At 36.2% G+C, this 13,941-nt stretch overlaps 1 protein-coding gene across 1 annotated transcript in view; it reads right to left on the bottom strand.

Annotated features, from left to right (window-relative positions):
- CCT7 (chaperonin containing TCP1 subunit 7) overlaps positions 1-13,941 on the bottom strand; it is a 154,516-nt gene that overhangs the window by 109,920 nt on the left and 30,655 nt on the right. The window contains exons 3-4 of the mRNA XM_090397352.1: positions 11,146-11,252; positions 2,215-2,340 (exon numbers count right to left, since the gene is read on the bottom strand). Of these exons, the coding sequence (XP_090253478.1) occupies positions 2,215-2,340; positions 11,146-11,252 (233 nt within the window). The remainder of the gene's footprint in view (positions 1-2,214; positions 2,341-11,145; positions 11,253-13,941) is intronic.

Here is a 13,941-nt window from a genome sequence, read left to right as displayed (position 1 = left end):
AATGAATGGAATATGTTGGATGAGACAGTTGCGAGCTTTAAGAGTGAATAATTTTAAGATGAATGACAGGCATTGTGATTAGCTAACCTCAACTGTGCCCATATATACTACATTATTAGATTCCAATTTTGTCTTGGCTCCAAAATGTTGGAAAGCAGTTGGTTGAGAAGCCTTATACATTATCAAGCAGCTGGTCTATACATCCACTCTGTTGTTGAAGCCTCAAATGGAGGCTTCAACAACAGAGTTTTTGAACTAAACTTAAAAATTTAGTATTTTTGAAGATTTCTTTAGCATATCTAACATCCTTTTGAAGGGAATCACTTTCAGTGCACATAAGATGAAATATCTGGGAATGTATCAACAGAGGCCATAATCTCTGAAGTCCACAATGGAATACTTCAAGTCCTATAAGTAAAGAAGAGAATAAACCACCTTAGGCACCTAGTCAGCATTTCTTCCAACTTTTATTTATTTATTTTTTAATATTGACCTCCGCTCTCACACACACATGCGAGGTCCCAGAATCTCTAACACAACAGTCCCATGTGTGGGCAAACGATTTAGGAGAAAGAAGGAATCTGTTAACAAGTTTCTTGAGGAGCTGGGGTTGTATTTATTAGGGAAAACAATGGGAAAGACTTTTCCAAAGAACAGAAACAGAAGGATGAAGGAAGATGAGGTAGTAGTTCAACATGTTTGGAGTAGGACTGTGTATGGATGTTAACCAGTGGCTGCTCTAGTTCTTAAATGATCGAGACAACTGAAGGAATGATAGTAGCCAGTTCAGTGACACAATCTCCACACAACTACCTATATATATATAGTGACCCCACCCATAATGTATTGAAGTATACATCTCTTGGTGAGATGTGCTTTACATTATGGAAAATACTAAGAATAGTGATCAGAGCTTTAACCACCTTTACAATGAGTTGCCCTAGTGTTGCACCACCTTTAGACTTGAACTACGTTCAGGTGCAAACTTAACTGTTTGTTTACTTTGGATTAGGAGTAAAATAACCAAGTTTATAAAATTATTTGGTAACCCTAATACATTATTCCCAAGGTAAAAAAACTTATTTTTATATATATATATATATATATATAAATGCAGAAACAAAATGCATATGAGAAAGTGACTGGAGGAGAATCTTTGAAAGAGAGGGATCATCTGTTAGGCAGTTTGTCTTCTCTATACAATCAAGAATTCTTAGTGAGTTTTGGATGTATCTATCCAAATGTGAGAATAATATTCTAAGGTTGGTCAGATTTAAGATTTATAAAGTGCGAGGAATTGGGTTAGAAGAGAAGCAATGTTTTGAATGAAAAATAATACTAAGTTTTTCACAGGCTGAAGAGGCTAGGAATGTAATACATTTGTGGTAGGATAAGCTAGATGTGAAAGTCAGCCTCCAGGAATGGAAGAAGATCTTGAAAGGAAATCAGAACATTATCAAAAGTAAAAGGAAGTGAAGCAGGATCTTTCCTCCTGGTAATGGAACAGGACTGTAATAAAAAAAAAAAAAAAACTTCCAAGGACAGGACTGTGTTTTAATAAGATTGAAATTCACTAAACTCTCTTCACCACACTTAAGAATGGTGAGGAGAACAGTGGTTAAGACATTGGTGCTGGAAATCTCCAAGTTTCACTCTTTGAGTACAACAGGGTTTCTTTCTTTTTTAAATGAAGAATGGAAGTGTCATCAGGAAAGTTATGAACAGGATTTGAAGTTAAAGATAGAAGGATCATGGGTGACAGCATAGATCCCTGGGGGTATTCCAGCAGTGATAAAGAGATCTGATGAGAGGAAGTTGGCAATCCAGTCACAAATGGGAAGAGAGGGAGACCATAAGATGGTAGCAAGTTGAGAAAGCTTCAATTTCAGGCATCATCTGAAGCAACTGCATTAGTTTCTCCAATCCCTTCTGTAGGCTGTACACTAATATATATGAAAAGATGGTATATCCTTCTAAAAATGGAACTCTTTCAAGCCATATCAGGGCTTCTGTAAGCTTAATGATGGTCTCATAAGCACACTGGGTGAAGAAAGTTATCTACTAAACACAATCATAAACACCTATGCCATAATGCAATTCAAACTATACAGACTGAAGAACAGAGGTGCTATTGCTTGGACAACAGCCTGCTATATTGAAGCAAGAATAGCAATTATATAATTTAATGTGAAAAATAGCACTAAAAACACTCACTAATTGTACTGCTTTGCGAAAACTTTTGATTATTATTTGTGGGTGAACTCCTTCTTCAATAAAAGATTTACACTGCTTCAGGAATTCTGCTGCTAATAATACCACTGTTGTTGTTCCATCTCCAACCTTCAAAAGATGCAAAATATAATTAATCAGGATATTATCATAGCATATTACAGTTTCAAAGTAAGCCTAATATTAGATATCTGATGATTTATAGGTGAAATATTTCTAATATTTAACCATAATAAATCTGCAGATGTTAAATCTAAAACCATATAACCTAAATTATGCAGATTGCTCAAAATCTTGATATAGACAATTAGAAATACAGCAAGAACTCAAGTTATCTATCCAGTGCTACTCTGAACATAATAGAGGACTTTTCCAATAAGCTGACCAACAGCTGATATTGTAAGCTTATTGGAAATATCACCTATCTCGTCTCCTTGTTTGTACCCTGAGCACAATTTGTATCCTGTTAGCAACCCTATGCAGTACTTATTATATACAAAATAATCAATTTCCTGATATGTACCCTCAAGAGGATGGGGTTTATAGCAACTACATGATTAAATTTACTCGATTACTAATCTCTTATCAACTATCTCAATCCAATTAGTATATTATTTGTCAGCGCTCTAACACTGTCATATCTAACATTTTTGGACTTTTAAGGCACTTCTGACTGAATCGATTCACCCAGATCTTGGTCTTTTTTCCTGCCATGCTGACAAAACACCTGATTTGCAAACTTTTCCTCTCCCATTCTGCTTAAGTGACCACGCCACCTGAGATATTAATTCTATTCATACTATTCTTATTCTTAATAATTCTATTCTTAAATGCTAATGGTGTCAACTTCCTTCCCAATATCTTCATTTTTAATATGACACTGCAATTGATGTCATATATGGTCTGTAATCTTTGATCAAATGTGTTATCACTAACCCAACTCTCGAATCCATAGTGTAAAACTAGTTTGAATAATGTCATATATACTGCTAGTTTAGTGCTTTGGCTAATTTCTCTTTTAATTCATATGTTTAAACTGGTTCGGTTCCTCACTAATAGAAACAGAATAAGCAAAGCTTATTCGGTTGTCTTATTCTATTTCCACATTTAATTTGCCATCTTCACTATGCCTAAATAGTTGAAATATTTTACTTGTTCTGTAGGTTCTCCATTGAAAATGCTGAAGTTTTCTATATTCCAGCATATTTTCATAGTTCATCATCATCAAATTCCTGCCATGTACCCTCAAGGGGTGTACAAGATATGATAGTACTACATGAAAAATTTACATCATTACTAACTTCATATCTACAATTTTCCTCCAAATCAGTCTGTTACTTGTCAAGACTCCAACATTATCAGATCTTATATATCTATCGTCTAAGGCACTTTGTATCGTATCAATCCACATATACCTTGGTCTTCCTCTGGGTCGTTTTCCTGCCAACCTGACAGAGAACAATTGTTTTGCTAATCTTTCCTCGCCCATTCTGTTTAAGTGACCATACCACCTGAGATTAGCTCTGCTAACACATTCCTGGATGTTGACAATGTCAAGTTCTTTCCGAATATCCTCATTTTTAATATGATATTGCCAGTGCCATCTGTTCACACCTATAATCTTTCTCAGGACTCTCATATCTGCAGTCTCTAGTCTTTGGTCAAGTGTTTTACTTCTGACCCAACTCTCAGATCCATAAGTTAAAACTGGTTTGAACACTGTCTTGTATACAGCTAATTTAGTGTTCTGACTAATTTCTCTCTTATTCCATATGAATTTATTCAATTGACTTCCCACCATACCAGCTTTGCTGATTCTGTTGTCTATTTCTATATTTAATTTACCATCTTCACTAAAAATCGTGCCTAAGTAGCTGAAATGTTTTACTTGTTCCACAGGTTCTCCATTCAAAACACAGTTGACATTTTCAATGATTCCGCCTATTTTCTTTGTCTTTTTAATGCTGACCTTCATACCATATCTATTACAACAGTTATTCAATTTAGTCAGAGAATCTTCCAGACTTGTAGCGGATTTATTTAGAAGTATAACATCATCCACATAAAGCAAAGAGCTGACATTAACATCTCCAATTTTGATATCATGTTTAATACCACTTTCCTTCATAATGTGATCCATATAGATAATGAATAACAGAGGGGATAATGTACATCCTTGCCTCACACCAGATTTAACATTAAACCATCTTCCTGTACTTCCTTCAATTCTAACGGCTGACTTACAACTCAAATAAAGACTAAGTACTGCTTGATATAATGTCCCATTGACACCATATAACTGTAGCATATCAAATAGCTTCTCTCTGGCACCTTGTCATAGGTCTTTTCCAAATCAACAAAACTTAAATACAGATCTCTGTTATATTCCCATGTTTTCTCAACTATTTGTCGTAAAGCAAAGATCTGATCCTGACAGCCTCTATTTGGCCTGAATCCAGCTTGTTCTTCCACAATTCTTCTCAACTGTTTCTCAAGTATACTTGCATAGATCTTGCCAGGAACACTCAGTAGGGAAATACCTCTGTAATTCTCACATTCAGTTTTATTTCCCTTTTTATATATGGGTACTATGAGAGCTCTACTCCAATCATCGGGAATTCGTCCCTCTGTCCAGGCTTTCTGAACTATGCAGTGCTGCCATTGTAAGACTCTTATACCACCATACTTCAGCATTTCTGGTCGAATATCATCTACCCTTGCTGCCTTTCCATGTTTCAAGCCTTTGATGGCTGTTTTCTACTTCAAGTATGGATATGTATTCCTGACTGTATGCCTGATCAGTGTTTTTTACCACTGTGCTTTCATCACTGCTTGTTATATTTAGCAGTTTTTCAAAGTAATTACTCCTTACTTCAAGGATATCTTTTTCTCCCATTTTCATGTCACCTTTATCATCTCTAACTCCTTTTACAGCACTCTTTCCTCCATTCCTAAGCTCTGTGCTAGGGCCATTGTTGTTTAATTTGTATATAAATGATATAGGAAATGGCTTAAAGGGAGATATTCAGTTGTTTGCTGATGATGCAAAGTTGGGTAGTGCAATAAAAAATCAAGCTAATGTTGAAAGTTTGCAGGATGATTTAAATAAACTAGTAAAATGGGCAAAAGATAATGGATGTCAGCTCAATGTGGAAAAGTGTAAAGTCATGCATTTTGGGATTAAAAGATTACCAGCTGTGTACTACATTGATGGAGAGGTACTCCAAGAGATTGATGAGGCTAGGGACTTAGGGGTGTTGTTGGTAGATAGGGAGATGAAGTTCAGAGGACACATTGCTAAGATGTCCAAGATTGCACATAGGATTACTTGATTGTTGAGGAATACACTGACATCCAGAGATAAAGAGGTTATTATTCCCCTTTATAAATTATTATTACGGGCAACTCCAGGGAGTCATTAGACTCATCGAGGGAGGCCCCAAATCATATTCATCACAACTATTTGACATTCATACAGTATCTATCATACCTCGCCTTAAACTCATTCACTGTCACAGCATCCACTACAGACTCAGGGAGCGCATTCCACTCATTCACTACTCTAAAAGTAAAGAACCCAGCTCTAACACCTTTACTAACCACACGTTTGCCCAGTTTCCATGGATGTCCCCTAGTCCTCCCACAACCAGCCCTGTTCTCAAAAATATCTTCTGAATTAATTTTATAGAAACCCTTCAGTAATTTGAATGTCTCAATCATATCTCCCCTCCTCCGCCTATCAACCAATTTTTGCAACCCACAAATCCTCAACCTGTTCTCATACGGTTCATTCCACAGACCTGCTATCATCTTGATCACTCGCCTCTGGATCCTCTCCACCTCCTCCCCATCAAGAAGAAACCTAGGTGACCAAATCTGAGCACAGTAGTCTAGATGGGGTCTTATCAAGGCTCGATAGAGAGGAACAATAACCTGCTTGTCAACGTATTCTTCAGCAACCAAGTGATTTGATGAGCTGTTTTGGTCACTTTTGCAATGTGTCCCCTAAATTTCAATTCCTTATCTACCAACACTCCTAAATCTCGTGCCTCATCAATTTCCTGGAGCAGGGTTCCACCAATGCAGTAAACTGCCGCCAATCTTTTCACCCCAAAATGCATAACCTTACATTTTGCCACATTAAACTGACATCCATTCTCCTTAGCCCAGACCTCCAATCTATCCAAATCATCCTGCAAAATTTTGACGTCATCTGCATTCACTATTGCCCTACCCAACTTCGCATCATCCGCAAACAAATGAACTGTTCCTCTCAGATCATTTCCTATATCATTTATGAACAAATTAAACAGCAGTGGTCCAAGAACAGATCCTTGTGGCACACCACTAGTCACAGGCCGTCTTGTGGACTCTACTCCCGAGTAAACCACTCTCTGATATCTCTCCGTCAACCACCCTCCTATCCATCTCACCAACCCTATGTCCATTCCCATATGCTGCAATTTACTGATTAGAATTCCATGTGGAATCCTGTCAAAGGCCTTGGCAAGGTCCAGTAGAATCACCGTAAACCCATTACCCTTATCCAGTTCAGCCGTCACTATGTTATAATACGTGAGCAAGTTACTGAGGCATGACCTACCCTTCACAAAACCATGCTGTCCCCGATACAGTATCCCATTTTCTTCTATCCAATCTTGTATTTTCCTCTTGACTATTTTCTCTAAGACCTTGACAATGATTCCTGATATGCTAATCGGTCGGTAATTTACAACAGCAGTCTTGGAAAAAGATATTGCTACTAAAGATAAAGCATTGATACTTCCACATTTGGATTACTGTGCTCAGGTCTGGTCACCTGGATTCCTTGGAGATGAGGAGGCTGTGGAGAGGGTTCAGAAAAGAGTGCCCAAGTTAGTGAGTGATGTAAAAAATGCTCCCTACATTGATAGATTGAGAGCTTGTGGATTGCAGAGATTGGTTGATAGGCAAAGAAGAGGGGATATGATAGAAACATTTAAATTACTGAAAGGTTTTTATAGGATTGATGAAGGGGAAATGTTTCAGCTGTGTGATAGTGTTGGAAGAACAAGAGGTCATCCCTGGAAATTAAAGAAGAGTGTAGTTAACAAAGGTGTCAGAACAAGATTTTTTGCCTGGAGGGTGGTGAATGAGTGGAATTCATTGCCTGACTTAGTTGTGAGCTTTTCGTCTGTAAATGAATTCAAGAAGAGATATGACAGATATTGTTTTTCTGGTTTGGGTCTCCCACGATGAGTCTACTGACTCCATGGAGATACCCGTAATAATAATAATAATAATATTCTTGCCAAAGTCCTCCCATGACTTTTGTTTAGCTAGTTTTACACAGTGTTTAGCATTCTTGCATCAGTCTCTGTATTCTCTAAGAGCACAAGCTGACTTATTTGCCAAGAACTTTTGATATGCTTTCTTCTTTTCCTTCACTGCCTCTTTAACTTCCTGTGTCCACCATGGAGTTCTGATTTTTTTTATCCTTGCAGACAACCTCACCACATGCCTCTCTGGCAGAATCAATCATCAATGTTTTCTTCAGAGTTTGCCACTGAATCCCCAAGGTTTGATTCTTGTTCTCAAACTCATTCATTTTTTCTTCAATAATCATTGTGTATTTTAGTCTACAGTTCACACCTGAGAGCTGCTCAACTTTTATTCGCTTTAAAACTTTCTTACATGTTATTCTTTTCAATATGAAATTCAATTTTATCCTGTTCAAGACTAAATAGTGATCACTTCCAATTTCAAATCCTCTGTGCACTCTGGTGTCCTGCACCAGGGAGAAAACATCACTATCAACAATAACATAGTCAATGAGACTTTTCTTATTCCTTGCCTCTTCTCTCCATGTGAATTTGTGCACATTTTTATGTTGGAGCATGGTGTTAATAATAAACAGTCCATGTCCTGAGCAGATCTCCAACAAATATTTGCCATTATTATTAGTTTTGCTCTTTTCTCCAAATTTTGCCAAAATATTTTTGTATGTCTCACAATCATTTCCTACTCTGCTATTTAGATCCCCAACAAGGACCAATTTTTCCTTTTTCATTGTGTCAGTTGCTTTTTCTAAAGCCTCAAAAAATTCCTCCACTTCTACCTTAGTATAGCCTTCTGTGGGACTATAGGCACAAATAAGTCTCATTGTCCAGTTCCCCATTCTCATATTTGACCACATTACTCTACTTGAGACTGACTGCTATTCAAGAAGATTAGCCTCGTATTTTGTGTCGAATACTATGGCTACTCCTTCTTTTCCTTGATTGTCATTGCCTGAATATAACATTTTGTATTTATTGCTCAGAAAGATCTCACCAGTTTTCGTCTTTTTTGTTTCAGTCACCCCTATTATGTCTATCTGGTACTGACCTAATTCCTCAACTCGCTCCATTTCTTTGCCATTCAGGCTTCTTATGTTGACAGTATTGATCTTTAACTCTGGTGATGTTGAGTTGGGGTTTGTTTTCAGATTTGTTCCAGTGGCTGACTTTTCACTGTTCGCCCTGGTTCCCTGGCGAAAACAACGAGGGCCTTGTTTAACCAGGCGACGCCCCAGCCAGCATGAAATTTTGTCATGTCGTACCATCATTTTTTTATTTTGGTTTCACCAATAAGAATACAATTTGGTCGGCTAAATCCCAAATCCCAGCCCATCCTCGTTCATTCAGTATCCAAGTATCCACCCAACAGGGTGCACCACGAGAAGGTGAGGATTGGACATTAGGTCAGAAGCCCTGGTCGGTTCTCCGCATTTCTTTAAAGGCTATGTGGAGGTCTCCTCTCAGTTATACAGCTTTGACCCTTAAGCATCCCAATATGTGTGATATCTTGTGATACAAATTTGTGCACAAGGTGAATTTATAGCTTCATGTTTTCTTTTTATTTTGTTATTTAGAGTTAAACCATTCAAAGTTGAGGGAATAATTTACTAATGGTGCAAATGACAAGATTACAGTGAAGACAGTGAAGCTTAGAATGTTTGAGAAATACAAAGTTAATTACTAGTTAAATTTAAGTACAGAAAAATGTCTCAGGCAGCATTGTGGAGGTTATGGATGCAACATGTTTGTACAAGGAAAGTCAATCCATGAAGAAAAATATAATCCCGTCTGAAGATTTGGATATTATTAAAGGTAAGGTAGCATTAAAGCTCAATATTTTCTCAGCTAACTGGAGATCAATGTTTAAGACATGGTTTCCCAAACTGTGTTCCGTGGAAGGTAAATAAGTGTTCTGCAAGAAGTTCTCCCTGGAATTTGTCATTTTAGTTTTCACATATTTCATGAATAAATATTTTATAGTGGAAATATTCTGAGGAGAATAATATTTGTGTATATTAAAAAGCTCAGACCCAGAACGCCTAATAACATCTGTGTAGCAAATGTTAGTGACCAAGCAGTGTATTTTTAAACGTGGAAGTATTCATGAATTATCGTTAATTTTCACACATCGAAATCTTTCAGCAATCGGGAAAGGGAATACCGCTGTTTATGACCGATCATAAAAATTGCCTCCAAGCCGATTACAACAATAGGCGGCATATCCTCTGCTCTCAAAACTGAAAGAAATAACATCTGTGTTGCAAATGTTAGTGACCAATCAACAAGGAAGTATAAAGAAAATTTTTTTACTGAAATTGAAGATCAAGGTAGTCTGTATCTGGTTCTCAAATCTAGTAATACTGAATACTTTCTTCGCAAGTTCGTATTGTAGGGTGAAAATTTCGAAACCGTAGTGCCATGATTTTTTAAAAGTAATCGGCCTGCAGATTTAAATTTTAATATGAATAAAAGACAAGGGACTTTGTTTAATTTTGGTATTAAGAAATCTCTTATTGAAGGTGCTTGTGACGCAACAGATAGTGAGTCATCCTCCACCAGGCTACAAAGTGATCTCCAGGATGTACAAAAGGAGGGGGAAAACTACCAGCACATAGGAGAAAAAAGTCTTCATTCACTTCTAAGTCATTCACTTATAATATTATAAATTTTTGGTGATCAGAATGGGATATGTCAATAAAAATCAGCACAAATCAATTTAATGATGTTTATGTTTAATTAATTATTAATAAAATCAGCTAAATCAACAATTAATTATTAATTAATACATGACAAAATAACCAAGGTGGTCCGTGAAAATTTCAGGATTTGTGAAGTGTTCCGTCGCAGAAAAAGTTTGGGAAACGCTGGTTTAAGAGATAGATCATGGAAGACAGCGAAGCTTAGAATGTTTGAGTAATACAAAGTTAATTAAGATGAATGCAGTGTACAGACATCAACAAAAATCATGCAGACTTGAAGTCAGTGGTAGGTTATTTGTGTAGAGAAGAAATTGCTGAATAAAGTTTTTAAATTAAATTATGTTATAAGTGTTGGAATTAAAATGTCAAAATTGCAAAAACTTTTGTGTCATCCCTGTAAAAAAAGAAAAAATAAATAAAACTAATAATAACAATTTAAAAAAAAAGAAAAGAAAAATAAACATCAAATTATATAGAAATGCAAAATAGAGTTTTTTTCCCCCAAACTAGTTAGAACTGTTCTGTAATAGTATAATGTTTCTTAGTACAGTCTGACCACATAAGTGAGAGCTGTCATTGGAAGACTGCCAAGAAGAGTCAATTCATGTTGAAGGGGAAAAAGAAATAAGGCGAATTGGTCATCAACACACAAAATCACGTGCTGTATACGTAAAATTTTCCAATTGTTATAAAAGCAAAATAGTTACCACTTTAAAAACTACAATGATCATAAAAGAGAAGTTGATTTTCTGCCCTGTAATAATAAAAAACACTCATCCCACAATATGGAATGATTACCCTATTATTGGAATGGATTCTTCTTCTTTTGACATGCGCAGAAGTGTCGAAGGGTCTAGTATCTGTGGGCGTACTATATTTTATAAATAAAAAAAAATTACCTCAGAATCCTGAGATTTTGCAATATCAACTAGAGTTTTAGCTGCAGGGTGGACAATATCTAATTGCTTCATGATAGTAGCTCCATCATTTGATATCACAGATTTTCCTATAGAAAAACAAAATACTTAACTATTTCTTGGAAATATGTTTCCCAAAAAGTCACTTTTAACATTATATCTAACAGATAAAAACTTTTATTAACTGGCAATGTAAAGTATAAATGACTAAATCAAAGTGCTGTCTACTTTAAACATACCAGACAATTAGAAAAAGGATAAGAAAATTAGAATAAATGACATTTAAATGCAACATCAATATCCCAAGCCCTATTTCAAAATATGTCTAAGTTTAGGTAGCCTAATATCATCCAACTACACAATCAACAAAATTTATGCAGACTTGAAGTCAGTGGCTGTGCAGATTCTGTAGCTGTGCAATTAAACAAATGGAGTTTATGCATTTTAGGTGAAGGGGTTTAAAACTGGAACGTTTCTGTTTTTAAATGCTTTAAGGATTCTTTTTTTACAAGTCTAAGAAAATAAACTTGCTAAGTATTGTTTAATTTTTAAATTAAAAAAAAGTACATTTTGTAAGATGAATATAAACAACATTTCAAGTACTTACATATTTTACCATTTACAATAAGTGAGGGGAGAAAAATGATAAAAATGCACGTGCGCCCACACACACACAGACAGATTTAAAAGTGCTTATAAGTATTCTGTAAGCACTTCCAAACACATACTCCCCCCCCCTCTCTCTCTGAAGAAACCAATGGCAGTCATCGTTCATCGTAAAATCCATTTCACCTGAGTGGCCATAAAATAACTTTTCTATTTTGGAGGCATCTGTAACTAAAACCAATAAAACGGAATGAGCATTACTATGATATACCAATGGAATAATTTACCCTGCTTGTTTATGCAATGACCAGGAATTTCAGCATAGAGCTCTAAGTAAGAATGATTTACTTTATTCTCATCTGGACACATTCCATTCTCACTAACCAAAATTACTAAGTTAAAATTTCAGCCCTTCAAGAAGTATGCCAAAAATTAGCATATCATGAGTCATGACAAAAACTACTACTTAGTAGTCTGCACTCAGTGTATACTATAGTTTGTAATAGCTTTGAAAAACTCAACAAATGCAGAAAACTTACCTCCTGTTCAATGGCAACAGAATCTTCTGATCTCAAAATGCAGATTCTGCTTCTCTCAAATTCAGATAGTACTACTGTGATATCATTCAAAGATAAAGCGGTCTATCATCATTCTTTACTTCCAACACTTGCATAGATGACCAAGATAAAATATCTCTTCACTCTGCCAAGAAGAGCCCAAACGAAGGAAATTCCTCTGGTCTTTCCTTAGAAAGACACCAGAAGAATCCCTTCTGAATTGGTTTTTTGGTAACCAATAATCATATTGGTTACCAAAAAATCCTTGAAATAACGTTGGTATCCTCCCAATTGTGTTTGAAATGTGTGCTCCAGAAACATCCATTCTATATTATCTGTTATTATTACTGCAGGGGAACCTCCATGTAATCCTAAGACTAATGATGAGAGACCCAAACTATCAATATAATATCTATCATAACTCTCCAGAAACCATTAACCGACAAAGCACTTGCAACTGATTCAGGCAACCCATTCTATTCATTCACCACTCTCCAAGTGAAAAATCTAGTCCTCACACCCTTGCAGACCACATTCTTACCCAACTTCCAGGGATGACCTCTTGTTTTGCTCCCTCTAGCCAAATGCTGAAACATTTCCCCTGCAGCAATCCTATGAAAGTTTTTAAGTAACTTAAACATTTCTATCATATTCATCCACCCATTTTTTGCCTAACTACCAACTTTGGCAATCCACAAATCCTGTCTATCCTAATTAGGAAGCATTTCACAGACAACTGACTGTCCTGATCTCTTGCTTCCAGATGCTCACCACCACTTCCTAATCCCCAAGAAATCCAGGTGACCAGACCTGAACCCAATAATCCAGATGTGGTTGTATCAAAGCTTTATAATGAGGAATAACTCTGTTATCTCTGCTTATTATTGTAGTCTTCAATAGCGAAGTAGTCCAATTTTCTAACGAAGAGTCATAAAAAGATATCAACCAATGCTACTGCATCCCTGCTCCTGATGATAAATATGCTATGAGGACTCATATTAACATTTTGCAACTCAACATCAACGGTACTCAGAGAAAAATGGATGAACTTAAATACGTGCTTTACAAAAAAAATATCCATATAGCTTGTCTACAAGAAACAAAACTAAACAAAAATCTGAACTTCAGCATCAAAGGATACACAGTTCTTAGGAAGGATAGAGAGGAAAGAGCAGGTGGCAGGCTTGCTATCTCCTTTTGAAGACCGCAGAAATCACCCTAAATCAGTATTTAAATAATAACAGTTCGATGGAAGCTCAAGCTGTTGAAATGCATCTATCAAACCATTCTATTTCAATCACAAACGTCTACCACCTTGATAATTCAAATATTGATACAGACATCATTGAAAAGCTAAGCGAATCTCCAACTGATGCAACCATTATACTTGGTGACCTAAATGCAAAAAGCCCAACATTTCTGTTAGGCAGACATAAGAATGCAATTGATGTCTATGAAGAGGCTGCATGGCTAAGTTGAAAAGACTGGGTCCCCGATTTAGACAATAAAGTTCAACAATTGGAAGACCTCTTTACAGATTTGGAACTCACAATTAACAATGGACAGAGCACCTATCTCTAAAACTACGGGAACTGAATCTGCTATTGACATCACA

This window comes from Typopeltis vanoorti, chromosome 9 (assembly GCF_054136105.1).
Source record: "Typopeltis vanoorti isolate ZY-2024b chromosome 9, IOZ_Tvanoo_1.0, whole genome shotgun sequence".
Lineage (NCBI taxonomy): Eukaryota > Metazoa > Arthropoda > Arachnida > Uropygi > Thelyphonidae > Typopeltis > Typopeltis vanoorti.
The sequence above is the reverse complement of the archived record's forward strand: the minus strand, read 5'-3'. Positions and strand labels throughout refer to the sequence as shown.